The sequence below is a fragment of the Pelodiscus sinensis genome, chromosome 18, assembly GCF_049634645.1.
Source record: "Pelodiscus sinensis isolate JC-2024 chromosome 18, ASM4963464v1, whole genome shotgun sequence".
NCBI classification, from domain to species: domain Eukaryota; kingdom Metazoa; phylum Chordata; order Testudines; family Trionychidae; genus Pelodiscus; species Pelodiscus sinensis.
The window spans coordinates 32,431,802-32,446,176 of record NC_134728.1 but is presented as its reverse complement, the minus strand read 5'-3'; the positions used below and the strand labels follow the sequence as shown (position 1 = coordinate 32,446,176).

Below are 14,375 nucleotides of genomic sequence, written 5' to 3'. Positions count from 1 at the left end.
GTAAAACAAAACAAGCTGATCTCATGATGTGGGCACAAAATGAGCAGCTGTGGCAAAGCTACATTGGCATACCTGTGTAAGGACAGATGCCACCTTACCATTTGAAATGGCAGAACAGGCGTTGGTTGGGCTGAAGAACTGTTGGCAAGTGCAGGTTATCAGCTGGGTATATTGCTTGTACCCAGGCACCAAACCTGTGGGCAGTTGCTACACATGCCTGTTAGGGAACCTGGCTATTTAATGCAGACAATTCTGGGAGACATAGTCCAGAGGAACAATTCATAGCCGCAGTCCTGGGACACATGATTAGGAGCAAACATGTGACCTACAGGAAACAGGATATAAAAATTCCTGTTAATCTAGTTACTTTAATGTGCTCATTCACATCTTGTTTTACTGGCTAGTTGAGTTTTATTTCTAAGACAACTTTTTAAGAATCATAGAATCCTAGGGCTGGAAGAAACCTCAGGAGGTCATTGCGTCTAGCCTCCTTGCCCAAAACAGGACCAACCCCAACTTGAGACCATTTGGTTGTGTCTACATTGGCAAGATTTTGCGCAAAAGCGCGTGCTGTCTACACTGGCCCCGAGTATTCGCACAAGAACACTGACGTTCTAATGTACGAAATCAGTGCTTCTTGCGCAAACACTCTGCTGCTGCCGCTCAGGGATAAGCCTTCTTGCGCAAGAGGCCAGTGTAGACAGGCAACGTTAATTTCTTGTGCAAGAAAGCCCGATGGCTAAAATGGCCATCGGCGCTTTCTTGCACAAGAGTGTGTCTACAGTGGCAAGGATGCTTTTGCGCAAAAGCACATGCCAGTGTAGACACTCTCTTGCGCAAATACTTTTAATGGAAAAACTTTTCCGTTAAAAGTATTTGCGCAAAATCATGCCAGTGTAGACACAGCCTTCCTCTTTGTTCTGTCATCTGCCACTACCGAGAACAGCCTCTTTCCGTTCACTCTTCTCTTCTGCAGATTATATAAGCCAGTATCCCTCAGCCTCTCCTTGTAGGTCCTGTGCTCCAGCCCCCTCATCATTTTGGTTGCCCTCCACTGGACCCTCTCCAATGCATCCACATGCTTTCTATGGTGGGGAGCCCTGAACTGACCACAACACTCCAGACATGGCCTCACCAGAGCCAAATAAAGGGGAATAATCACTTTTCTAGATTTGCTGGAAATGCTCCTACTAATGTACCCTAATATGCCATTAGCCTTTATAATGAGCCAACCAGGTCAAGTCTTTGTGCAAGCACCAGGAAACAATTTGCATATGAACATCAATTCCACACACTCTCTCTCTCTAGTTGGCTTGTGAAATTCCTTTGTAGAAGAACAAGTACTTTTAAATACATTACTGAGTGCCCAGGCAGGTTGAAATATCCCTCCTATAGGTTTCTCTGTTACCATTTCTAATACCTGATGTGTGTCCACTAATCATTTGTTGCAGAGACTGTCCAGTTTGGACAGTATCCATGGCAGAGAGGCATTGCACTTGATGCAGTTATATGAGGAGTGCAGTTATGAGAGCTTCTGCTAGTGTGGCTGATGTAGTGAGGTCCTGTGATGGTGTCCCTTAGATAGATGTGTGGCCAGAGTTGGCAACAGGGTTTGTTGCAGGGATAGGTTCCTGTGTGAGTCTGAGGTGAGGCTGCTGGAAAGAAATTGCTTCAGGGGGTTGGCTGTAGGTGAGGGACGGGCCTGTCTTCCAGGCCTGACAGAGAGAGGGATTGTTTTCCAGGCTAGGTTGTACATTGTCAATGATGCACTGGAGGGGTTTAAGCCGGGTGCTGTAAGTGATGACTAGTAGGCTATGTCTAGATTGCATCCCTTTTTCGTAAAAGGGACGCAAATTAGACGTATCGCAATTGCTAATGAAGCAGGGATTTAAATCTCCCCTGCTTCATTAGCATAAAATGGCTGCCGCGTTTTTTCAGCACGGAGCTTTGCCGGAAAAAAGCGCCAGCCTAGACGTGGATCTTTTGGAAAATAAAGCCTTTTCCGAAAGATCCCTTATTTTAGCCGTAGTGTTATATTCCTTGTTGGGCCTGTCCTGAAGCAGATTCCTGGGTACTCAGCTAGCTCGGTCAGTCTGTTTCTTCACTTCCCCAGGTGGGTATTTTACTTTTAAGAATTCCTGATAAAGATCTTTTAGGTGTTTGTCTCTGTCTATGGGATTGGAGTAAATCTGGTTGTACTTTAGGTACGGGCTACAGCTAGACTGTAAGCCTCTTTCTAAAAAAACATTTCCAGAAGAAATTTTGGAAAAGCGTATTTTGAACTAGAGCACCCACACGCAAAAAGTGCAAGGAAAGAGTGCTGTGCTATTTCGAAAGAGCACATCCACACGGATTGGATGCTAGCTCTCATTTAAGGCCACCCGAAACCAGTTCAGGCAGGGCATTAGGTCAGCAGTTGCTTGTGGGTGCTTTTGCCTAAAGCTAGCTGGGGCATGTGCTTAAAGGGCCCCCCCGGACAACCGTTTCTCAGCTTCTGCTTGCTTGCCTACCCCTCCGAGGGACAGCAAAGCATTTGCAGTGTGTGCTCTGGGTGCCCTGCTTCAGGCCATCACAGAACTCCCTGCCATGGAGCCGGAGCGGCCTCTGGGCATGAGATGCCCCCACACTGCCATGCTGCAGTTTCTGCAGGCTGCCTTCATGGCCCTGCATGAGCTCAACTCCGAGTTCATCATCGAGACCCTCTGCCTGTGTGCGAGAGCAAGGCCCTTTCAATCGTACCCCACAGAAGTACTCCAGAGAAGGTGCTGGAGGCTGGGCCACAGTTCCAACGGGTGGGACCGGCTAGTGATGGAACTGTGGGACGACCAGCAGTGGCCCCACAACTTACGAATGAGGAAGGAGACCTTCATGGAGCTGTGAGCTTGGCTTGGCCCTGCCCTCCAATGACAAGACACCCAGATGCAACCCGCCATCCCCATCTGGATGCTCGCTATGCCAGACAGTTACCTATCTGTGGGCAATCAGTTCGGCATGGGAAAGTCCACCGTTGGGGCCCTCCTCATGGAGGTAAGGCACTCGCGGGCTGCAGTCCCTGGTGTACTGCAGAGGGACCCTAGAGAAAGGGGGGGTTAAAGGTGTGGGGGGTGGGCTGGGGGAAAGCCTCGTCCGCAGGGGGTTCTGCAATCCCACCCTCACAGAGCCCTGCAGGGGTGAGGGGGCTTCAAAGGGATGGCTCCTGGGTGTTTGTGGGGGGGGAAGGAGAGGAGGATTCTGGGACCCCCTTTGATTCTGTTGTGTGTGTGTGTGGCTCCTTCTGTAGGTAGTGAGGGCATAAACTCCGTCCTGCTGTGCAGGGTCATCCGCCTGGGAGATAGGAATCCATTGTGGCTGGATTTGCCAGCCTGGGCTTCCCCAACTGTGTGTGTGTGGGGGGTGATAGATGGAACCCACATCTCCATCCATGCCCCAGACCATGCCATCCACTATATCAGCCGAAAGGCCTATTTTTCCATGGTCCTGCAGGCCCTGGCTGACCACTTTTGGTGGGTGGTTGGGGCTGGCGCATAATGCCTGCATGTTCAGAAACTCCAGCCTGTGCCGGAAGCTGGCACTTCAGGGTCAGGGACATGCAGATGCCACTGTGACTTGTGGGGAACGTGGCCTACCCCCTCATGCCACGGCTTATTAGGCTGTCCGCTGGCCACCTGGACCCAAGCAGGAATCATTTCAATGCCTGCCGGGGCAGGGCCCACATCCAGGCAGAAGGCGCCTTTGGGCGCTTGAAGGCACAGTTCAGGTGCCTAATGACCTGCCTCATTGTGGCAGAGCACAACATTGCCCAGGTAGTCTCAACCTAGTGTGTTCTTTCACAACATCGTGGAGAGGAAGGGGGAAACCTTCCTCCCAGGGTTGGAGGCAGAGGCTGGCCAGGAGAGAAGGGCCTTCAAGCAGCCATGCACTAGGCCCCTCAACTGGGGGTGTGCATCGGGAAGGCCCTGAGGGAGCGTTTCTCTGAACGACCCTAGTAACTCTCCCCAGGGCCCCCAAGCTAGGGGTCTTTGCCTTGCCCCTCTCTGCCCTTCCCTGTAGAGTCAAACTACAGTTCAGTGTGGAAAAAACCAAACCAACCCTTTTAAAAAAAAGTAACTGGGGAGAAGGGGGCCTGTGAACTTTGGAGTGGGGAGGAGCGGCTCAGAGCTGGGGCTGTGTGGGGCACGTGGTATGGGTGGTAGTTCCATCTCAGCTCTAGGGAGCTCCGCAACCTCGGGAGTGGGGGTGTCCAGGGAAAACAGCGGGCTAGGCAGGAATGGGGTCAGGCATGGCAGTGGAAGCAGGAGCAGGAGCCGGGTAGGCCATCATGTTCTGGACGGTGGCACGTCTGCACCAGCTTGGTCCACATGTGGGCCCACCTGTCAGGCACCTTCTGGGTCAGGGTCTGATGCATGCCCCGCAGGATGAACACACCCTCTCATGAGGACCTTGTGGACCCTCCTATGCCTGCTGCTCCCCCAGGGTCAGGTAGCTGGTTTGCCTGGTGGTGATCGCCCCACAGTCCTGGCTGTGGAGAAGAAGAAGAGATGGTCAGTCATCCCTGGAGACACTGTCCCTGAGGTCTTGCCCTCATCAGTGAGCTGAGAGCAAATCTTCAGGCCAGAGGACGGTGGTGTCCTAGGAGCAAGGCCATGTGTGTGGCCTGGAGAGTGGGCCCGGTCTCACAAGGGGCCATACTTCCAGCCCAGCCCCTCCTGTCCTATGGGCAAGCAGGCAAGGGCTGTGTCTGGCTACACTGGGATCCCATGGGCCGTAGAGGGGCCTTGAGCAGCCTGGGTTTCCATCAGGGCTGCACAGACCCCTGTGTCTGGCAGTGCTGTCCCTGGGAGCGTGCAGGTTTGGCTGTGCGGCACTCCAGAGTCTCTGTATTGGCATGAGCGTGCCCTTCTCCACTGCCTCCTTCCAGTGGTGGCTGGAGGTGGGAGGGTGTCCCCCCGAACCAGAAGTGTTTCTGGCCTTCCCAGAGCCTATGAGCAGGGGCCCAGGGGTGCTCTGGGGCAGCATGTGCATCCATGTGTACTGACTGGTGTGAGGGACCAGGCTGAGCCCACTGTATGCTCCCTGTTAGGGCCAGTGGGCTCTTGGGGGGCTCGTGGCTGGGACATTGGTGCCAGCAAGTCAGGAATTAGCAGTTGCGCGATGAGTTGAAGTTCCTAGGGCCAGCTTCCTGTAACAAGCCTGTCCTGGGTGTCTGCGGCTTTAAGAGCTGCCAGAAGGCAGGAACTAGAGAGTTGTGATGAGCATAGATAGAGTGGCCAGCAGGGCACCTGCGTTATTCCCTGACGCCTCTTTATGAAGTAACTCCCTCTTCCGCATCCACATGCCTTTTTTGGAACTAGTGTTATTCCTCATAAAATGAGGGTTACCATAGTCAGAAAAAGCTCTCCGTTATTTCGACTGTAACGTTATTGCAGTGTGGACACACGTATTGTTTTCCAGAGTAACGGACATTATTCTGGAAAAATGCTGCAGTGTAGACGTGCCCTATGTGATGTGTCCTGCATGGAAGCTAGAGGCATGTAGGTAAGAATAATGGCCGGTAGGCTGGCGGTTATGTGGCCCTCATTCAGTTGTACTGTAGTGTCCAGGAAGTGGCTCTCTCGTATGGACTCTGCTCCAGGCTAAGGCTGATGGGTGTGTGTGTGTGGAAGTTGTTGAAATCTCTGTGGAATTCTGCAAAGGGACATTGACAAGGTAAGGAGCTGCAGATCCAGAACACTTGATTAAAGCCGACTCCCATAGCCACCACCTCAGAAAACCAGCCAAAAGTAGTGACGGGAAGTGTCAGGGCTCCCCTTTGGGTCCTTGTGTTTCAGGGACTTCCTTAGATGAATGCTGCATGGCAGTGAAACCACAACAGTGCAGCTCATGGCTCTGGGGATTTGTTGACTCAGCATAGGAGTGAGTTACTATGTGACTGAGTAACATGCAAAACCAAACCAAACCCCACATTGGAGACTGAACAAAAGCAAGCGAGAGACAGGGCAACAATGAAATTGGTGTGGCAGGGAGCACCCATAGTTTTACATCCAGGGCGTGCTGTTCTAGACATTGCACAGTCTGTGTTAATGACCAGTGTAGTTAGTTTTCAGACTGTCACATTCACAGACGAAGTGGATCGAAATGATCAGGTTAGCTGAGCTTTCCTGTTCATACTAGGGGAGCCCTTTTCCCTCTAGTACTGCAGAACTCTGAGATCACAGTGCCTAACTCTGAAGCATCCAGAAACCACAGGGCTGGTACTGCTACCCACAAAGCTGAGCTCAGTGCCAGATGCTCTGGACTAGGACTGGGAAGAAAGATGCACTTTAGACTGTGATCCACAAAAATCAGCTCACAAGCAGGGAGCTGCCAACCAGAGCCGTGTGAGCTCTTACAGATCTGGGAGCCTAATGCAGAGTTCCAGAGAGATGGCACGGTGTCTGCAGTGCCTCATGACCATGCATGTCAGCCTCTGGGCAGGTTGTCAAGGAGGGCAGAGCATGCAAACTGGTTTCATATTCTACAATTTGGTTTCACCAGCCCAGTGACAAGTGATACCCTAAAGCACTGTAAACACTTTTACCATGAGAGGCAGACAACCCTCTGGGCATTCCAATCTATCATGCCACCCAAGTAAACTGGGCTTAGTGACAGATGGTGGATTTACACCAAAGTTCACGAAGGACACTGGTTACTCCTAGTCCCAAAGAACCAGTCACTTACTCTAGGACAATTTGTACTTTAGCTCTCACACCAAAGACAATGCTTGTAGTCAAACGTTTAGTAAACCACCAAAGGATTTATTAACTAAGAAAAGAAACAAAAGGGAAGTTTTTACAGGGTTAAAGCAGGTATGCATAGACAAATAAGTTATATATTTTAGGGAGTTCTCTGCCAAAAATTAAAAATTCTGCATGGAGTATTTTCAAATGATCAAAATTCTGCATATTTTGTGTGTCAAAATAAGACAATATGATCACACCAGTTTCAATAATTTTTGGTTATTTATTTAAAAATATGTTAAGTATGTCTAACAATACAGATGACAAAAGATTCAGGAAATGTGTTTTGACAGATAGATTCCTTACTAGGCAATTAGTGCAGAATTCGGAGTAATAATGCACTTAAACTACCATACAGAACTGTATTTCCTGCACCCTGCAGAAGCGGTGCAGAGACTTGTGGGAGTCAGGGGCAATGCAGGAAATGAGGGGGAGAGAACTAATCGCTGGGAATGAGACTGGGTGTGAACTTGAGGGTTGCTGGGCATGCATGGGAAAAGCATGGAACAGGTTTGGGGGTTTTTCTGGTGGGGGAGGGATTATTAGGGAGCTTCTCTGATTCAGTCAAGCACATCTGACCCTGTCAGCATGTGTCCCTCCATCCCCCCCAGACACACTCCTCCCTTGTAGCCTTGCACTCTCCTCTGGCCCCATGTGTGTCTACCCCTACTCAGTCCACTGTCACTACATGGCTCTAGGCCCCTTCCCTGTCCCCATGTGGCCCTGTGTCTTCCTCCTCCCTGTGCTCCTGCACCTTCCCTGCCATCCAGCCCCTGCCTCAGACTGTCCTCTACCACCAGCTCTTATGAGCCCATGTGACTCCTAGTAGTCCCACAGTGCTGCTCTCCTCATATCCCCTTTCCTGACCTGGCCCCACAGGTGCTGTGGGCTCTCTCTTTCCTAGCTGGCCAGGAGCTGCTTCTCCAGTCTCTCGCCCCAGTGCTCATTGGTGGGAAAAAGGCAGAACTGCAGCAACTTTCCAGCAGAAGCATTTTTTTTTTGCACAAAACAATTAAAAATATGCACAGCTCATTAATTATGCATGAAAAATTCCCGACTTGTTCCAGTCCATGGTTTTGAAAGGTGACCGAGCGGTAGGAATCTGTCAGCTCTGGATGCGCATTGGAGCGAATGGATTGACCCCAGGATCTCTGCTTCTGATTTAGAGCTTCTTTAGAGAGTCTAAACAACAAGAGATGAAAAATTCTCTGGTTGGCCATCTCTTGCGCTTTCTTCCAGAATTCAAATGGACAGGCTAAGCCCTTTGCACATGGCCGCATCATGAGCGCAAGGAGGCAATTCAAGTCTTCGTATTGTGATGTCCCACAACGGTCCATTAAGGCTGTTTACACGAGCATTTATATTGGCAAAGCTTTTGTTTGTCAGGGCTTTGAATCCCCTCTCCCCCAACATAAGGCCTCTACTCCTTGGCAGGGTTGAATTCTGCCAGTGGCAGAGCAGTCTGCCATCAGCACCAACAGCTACGCAGGAGCCCAGCTGTGCTGCTGGAAGCGCTGTCGTGCAGACACAGCTGTAGCTTTGATCAGCCTCCTTGATGGTTAGACGTTGATCCCCCACGTGGGGTCTCAGTTCCAGAGAGACTTTTTTTAATACTTCCTAGGAGGTGGTGCCTGCTGCTCACTACGCTCGCCAACCCCCCCCTCCCCCGCCCGTAGGCAGCCCCCAGTCACCAGGGAGGACCAGGCTGTGGCCTAACAGCCCTGGCTTGCCTCGGCTCTCCTCCCTCCAGCTGCCACAGCTAGCCTGGCTGTCTTTCCTTCCCCCTGCTGGGGGATGGGCGTTAGGCTGGCCTGAGGCCAGCCTGGCTCTCTCCCTTCTGGCGGTCCAGGGGATGGGATGGGCCAAAGCAGCTGCTGGCCCAGCCCTCTCCTGACACAAACGGGATATGGCATGTTGTCCTCTTCCTCTGGCAGGGAGGGCGGAGGGGACATGGCACAGGGCCCTCTTCCTCTGCCCACGAGGGGCAAGGCCACACAGCTCCCATGCGACCCCTCCCCCTGGATCACCAGTGATGCTGCACATGTCCTGCATGCCCCCTTCCCCCTCCCAGATCTACAGCTCCCACATGCCCCAGCCCCTGCATCTGAACCCGTGCTCTGCCCCCTCCATCCACTCGAGCCCTCATGGCTCCTGTCCACCTCCTCCCCGCACCCAAGCCCCCCTGCAAGGCTGTGGGGTTCCCGTAGGCCCCCCAGCCTGAGAGATTGCACGGCTCCTGTACCTCTCCCCTCCCCACAGCTCTCGCATGCCCCCCATGGCTCCCACTCACCTCTTCTCCCCCGCCAGCGGAGGAGCTGTGTGGTTCAATTTAAATTGTGGCAGCCCCTGCCCATGTGGCAGTTGCCAGAGGGATACTCAGGGGCCGGTGGTGGTTTTTTTTTGGGGGGGGGGGGGGAGGATCACCACCGGCCCATGTGGCATGGAGCCAATAGGGGTTTATGGGCACGGGGAGACCAAGTAGGGCAGCTGTACAGCCTCTCCCTGGAAGGGGGGAAGCTGCATGCCGCAGGAGTCCCTCAGCTTGTGGCTCCCGCCACCCCAGCCTGCACCAGGTCAGGTCGGAGCATGGGGGAGGCCACATGGCTCCCAGCTCCCATGGGGAAGGGGAGGCCACGTAGCGGAGGGAGGGGCTACAGGACACAGTGTGATGCATGACATCACTCTGTCGTCCCACAGGAAAACCCTTTTGAAAGTATAGACAAAGCAAAGACATTTCCTTCTAGCAGGGCGTACAGCCACAAGTGAGATTATGAAATGCGTGTAAACTGCTGCTTGCACTGAAGTTGAAACACTGAACACACATTTCAAAGTCATAAGAATGGCCAGACTGGCTCAGACCATCTAGATCAGCAATCGGCAACTTTTTCAAATCGAAGAGACAAACTAAGTGCCCATTTGCATGACTAAACTACAGTATCTAACTTTCATAGAATCATAGAATAATAGGACTGGAAGGGACCTCGAGAGGTCATCGAGTCCAGCCCCCCGCCCTCAAGGCAGGATCGAGCTCCGTCTACACCATCCCTGACAGATGTCTATCTAACCTGTTCTTAAATATCTCCAGAGAGGGAGATTCCACCACCTCCCTTGGCAATTTAATTTCAAAAGTACTTTGAAGAGTACTATGCAAGGTCCAGAGTTTGTGTGTCTCAACAACAGGAAATGGTTCAATAAAAGACATTAATCAACAGCCCTAGTGGGAAGATATTGTTCTTAGGGATGGTTGAAGGTAATTCAGATAGAAATCACAATTCTTTATCTTAGGTGAAGACTGCTCTAAGGATTCTTCACCAGCTGTAATTCTAAAATATTTCAGAAAACCTTATTCAAGATTACTCACCAACTGTCTCTCTCCACAGTCCAAAAATCAACATTTTAATGTAAAACTATCTTGAATAATCATTAAACTGAAACAGAAATAGACTTTACGATGACTTAAACAACAAAAACCTATTTATTCCAAACACCAAGATACAGAAATTTTTCAAGTTTTGCAAATATTGCTCCAAAGCAAAATTCTATATACAACGCCCTCAGTTCTAATAGTGCATAACAAAGACATATATACTCATGTATCCACAGTGCAATGTTTGCTCATTTTATCAAGGCTCCATGTCGCATTCACTTACCAGTGATTTAAAGAAACAACAAAATGATTTGTAGACCAATACCGTGTTGGTCAAGAACATGGACAGCTAAAAAATGTGGAAACTTATAAAAACAGGGACAAAATGATTCAGGCAGAGTACAATACAGAACTTTTCCTGAATGTGAAAATCTCTAACCTATTTCAAATAAATATTTTCAGTCATCCATATCTGTTTAATCATCAAGGGGTTCCCTACTGTAGAATCATTCTGCTAAAGGAAAACAAAGCCTTCAGTATAGCTATTAGATTCAGCAAATTGAATTTTCTTTGCCATGAGCAAAAATAAACTGGTAAAACAAATTTAAAATGAATGCTCCAAAACCATTCTGGAGAGAAAACCACCAACTATTCCATTGCTTTAAACAGTAACAAAGTTGATTTGTTAACAATGTACATGTATTGAATTATTTTCAACTCTGAGTGCTCATTATACAGATTTCAAACAGGGAATAATTTACTGGCAAAACAGTAATCTGATAAAAATCTCACAGCTGTTTAAAACCCTTGTTGAGATACCCTTCTCAGCATTTGGTTACTGCTGTCTGTTACTAGAATTCAGACATCATTAAAAGGAACGACATGGCTTAAACATTTGTTTTTAGCTTTGCTTTCTAAAGTGACATTTAAGATCATATACACTTTATTCCAACTGTGTTACGGCAAAGTTTATTTTACTGCTGTACATATGTGAAATCGAATATATACCAACTAGTGCCATAAAATAGCGAGACAAATTATTCCCTGAAATGAGTCTTGGCAGAAAAGCCTTAACCACTAACTCGAGTAGCCTAGTTATTCCATTTTCTGAAGGAACTAATCTGATCAAAATATTAATTGTAGATATTATTATTCCTATGATGATAGTGGATATTTCAAGTTTACATAGTAAATCATTATTCTTTGCAGCATATAAACTTTACAGATTCATATATCCATAATTAACAATTTGTACATTTATGGGTCTGTTTGATTATAACTGTGCTTTAATTTTAACCTTTGGCGGTACCATCACAAATAGAACTAAAGGAAAGATTAAGGTAACAGAAATATTCTGCTTTTTCAACACACCCTCTCAATTCAAAACAATTTACCCTCTTCCACAGCAAAGCTATACTCAGCAATACTTGGGAAGAAAAACTAAAATTGCAACCATTATTTATGGAGATATGATCTGCACACAAAAGGCCTGTAACATATCAAACACAATACACCAATGTTTCGAATGGTATTATATAATGTATCTTCAACTTAAGCAGCATTTTCATCTTGATCTCACAAAATAATACAAACAGAAAATAAAAATAAAATATAAAGAGAGACTTTGAGAACATATACTATTTAACATAATACCTCACTTACTGTATGTGAGGACAGTACCTCATGCATAGCTTTTGAGGCTTCATTTAAACAAATATAAAATTAACTGATTCCCAAAACCACACATTCATAAGAAGTCTTTACAATGAGAACGTTTAGAGTATTGAAAAGTCTACATTTCAAAACAGAACCGGAATGGCAATTAACCAGTAGATAGAAAATGACACAATGTCTATTATACACCTGAAGTTTGGGACTCCTGGTACATCTCCCATCTTCCAGACATAGCACGTGCACAGTCACAACCAGAAGCACTAGTTCAGGAGGCACAATATGGCCGAATTTAAGAGAATTCAAGAATGCACAAGAAGCACAATGTAAATGGATTTCCTCAGTACCATAGTCATATGATAGTGACATAAATATGGAAAATAATCATTTACTATGAAACTAAGTGCAATCCAATTGTGACATTCTGCTACCTCTATTTAAATGAACAGAAGTGGGGTTTTAGGCCAGTATTACTTGCAAACCTCCATGTAACATTTTACAACTCAAGATGGACATTCATATTTACTATGCTTGAAAACTGTTACAGCGTTGCCTATTGATTAAATACTGTGCTGTGCATAAACCAGTAGGAATAAAGCATGACCTGACCTGGTATACAAGTCACTTAAATAAACTCTGTAAAACATAATTTACAACCTTTGTCAACTAAACATTTTTGGCTCTTAGAACTCTGTTTTATCTTCAGTGGCACAAATTTAAATCCATTTAATGATGAAAAAAGTGTATTTCATTCAGCAACTTGTTGCAAGGAGTGAAAAAAAAATCTAATAAATTTGTTAGCCTGCTCCTACCCTTGAAGACAAGAGTAATATCCCCTTCCATATTGTTAAAATTGCCTAGTAAACTCTCAAAGAACAAAAGATAAGGAAAACTTTGTTCAGTCACACTTCTTCACAAATCCCTGAAGTCAGTCTGCATCACATGCAATCAGCATGCTAGTTTCATTTAAATATATAGAGCTGTTTGTGTCATACACTCCGCATTCATATTCAACAGCAATTTCAAGAGCTCTCTAGTCTCATGTTGAGCAGCAAAAAGCTATTTGTTGCACTTTGCCTAGGTCCGTAATAAGCTGTTTTATGCAATGTTTGAGCTGTGGAAGTCTAGCTAGTGGTTCTGGTGGTTCCAGCTCTCCTGTGTAATCCAACCAACTCTCCAAAACTGCAAAAGAAATAAAAAAAGTTAATATTATTTCACTATTCTTATTAGCTAGCACATTTATATACATATTTTCAAAGCCATAAAACTAACACAGTATTTTGGAAATTAGAGACAACAGAACTTCCCAAATAGTGTTTGGTAACCTACTGATGTACCATCTGCTTAAATCAATGTATTCATCTCTGCCAGGCAAAAACCACACATGGCAAACCCGGACTGGGGTAAAAGCAACACCATACCACTCTGCTGAGTAGAAACAAGTGTTTTCTATCACTGGATTGGGGGGGGGCGGGCGGGAAGAGAAGAATTCCCAGCTTTCCGGTAGGACATGCCGCACTTGCTTTTAATCCTTGCAGAACCTAAAATACCATACTTTAAAGTCACGTTTTTTGCAACATTTTAGATCAGTTTTACTTTCTCTCCCCTTCCAGATTCATAATCACTAGGCTTTGACTACGGAACCAAGAATACAAACATGTCCCACTAAGATTTTTTTAAAAACCTTCTGAAGGTTTTCTAAAATAGCTGTTCTGTAAGGCATGTTGTAGACCAAAATACCTAACATAGTGAAATGTGGTATAAAGGTTTTTATCAGCATAGTTTTGAGCCAATCTGTATAAAAATCTAAACTCACAGGCTGCGTCTAGACTGGCATGATTTCTTGCAAATACTTTTAACGGAAGTATTTGCACAAGAGAGTGTCTACACTGGCATGGTGCTTTTGCGCAAGAGACATCTTTTGCGCAAAAGCATCCATGCCAGTGTAGACACTCTTGCGGAAGAAAGCTCCGATGGCCATTTTAGCCATCGGGCTTTCTTGCACAAGAAATTAACTTGCCTGTCTACACTGGCCCTCTTGCGCAATACTTGCGCAAGAGGGCTTATCCCTGAGTGGGAGCCTCAAAGTATTTGCGCAAGAACCACTGATATTGTACAGATTATTGTTGCAGTATCTCCACTAAGTTATATTTCTGATTACTTTCAGCACTTTTTAATTGCAAGTAGTTCCAGCAGCCACCCTGCCGACACTGTGTGTTACACATTGAACACACCCTATGGTCTTCAGCCCTCCACTGGGACCCTTTGGTCCTGGAACATCTGTGGCTCAGGGTCACAGAGTCACGGTTTAGAGAGGTTCAGCCTGTAGAAATGTCTATAGAAATGAGTCCAACTGCAATCTTCCCTACAAGAAAATAAGTTTTCACCACAGTGCCAAAAGGGATCCATAGTAAATTTGGTTTTGATATAGTCCTATCAGAAGCATGATTTTTAATTATTAAAGATGGGCTATTTTGATAAAAAAGATGCTGGTATCTTTGCAGATTTACAGAAATAGGACTTGGATCTCAAAACAAAGCATTTTGGATCAAAACTATAAT

General features: G+C 46.9%; 1 protein-coding gene across 13 annotated transcripts in view; it reads right to left on the bottom strand.

Moving 5' to 3' along the window:
- Positions 1-10,232: 10,232 nt before the first annotated feature.
- Positions 10,233-14,375, bottom strand: part of PHF20 (PHD finger protein 20) — a 190,082-nt gene continuing 185,939 nt past the window's right edge. For all 13 annotated transcript variants that reach the window (XM_075900752.1, XM_075900754.1, XM_075900761.1 and 10 more), the window contains one exon: positions 10,233-12,996. In XM_075900752.1, the coding sequence (XP_075756867.1) occupies positions 12,854-12,996 (143 nt within the window). In that variant the 3' untranslated portion in view covers positions 10,233-12,853. The remainder of the gene's footprint in view (positions 12,997-14,375) is intronic.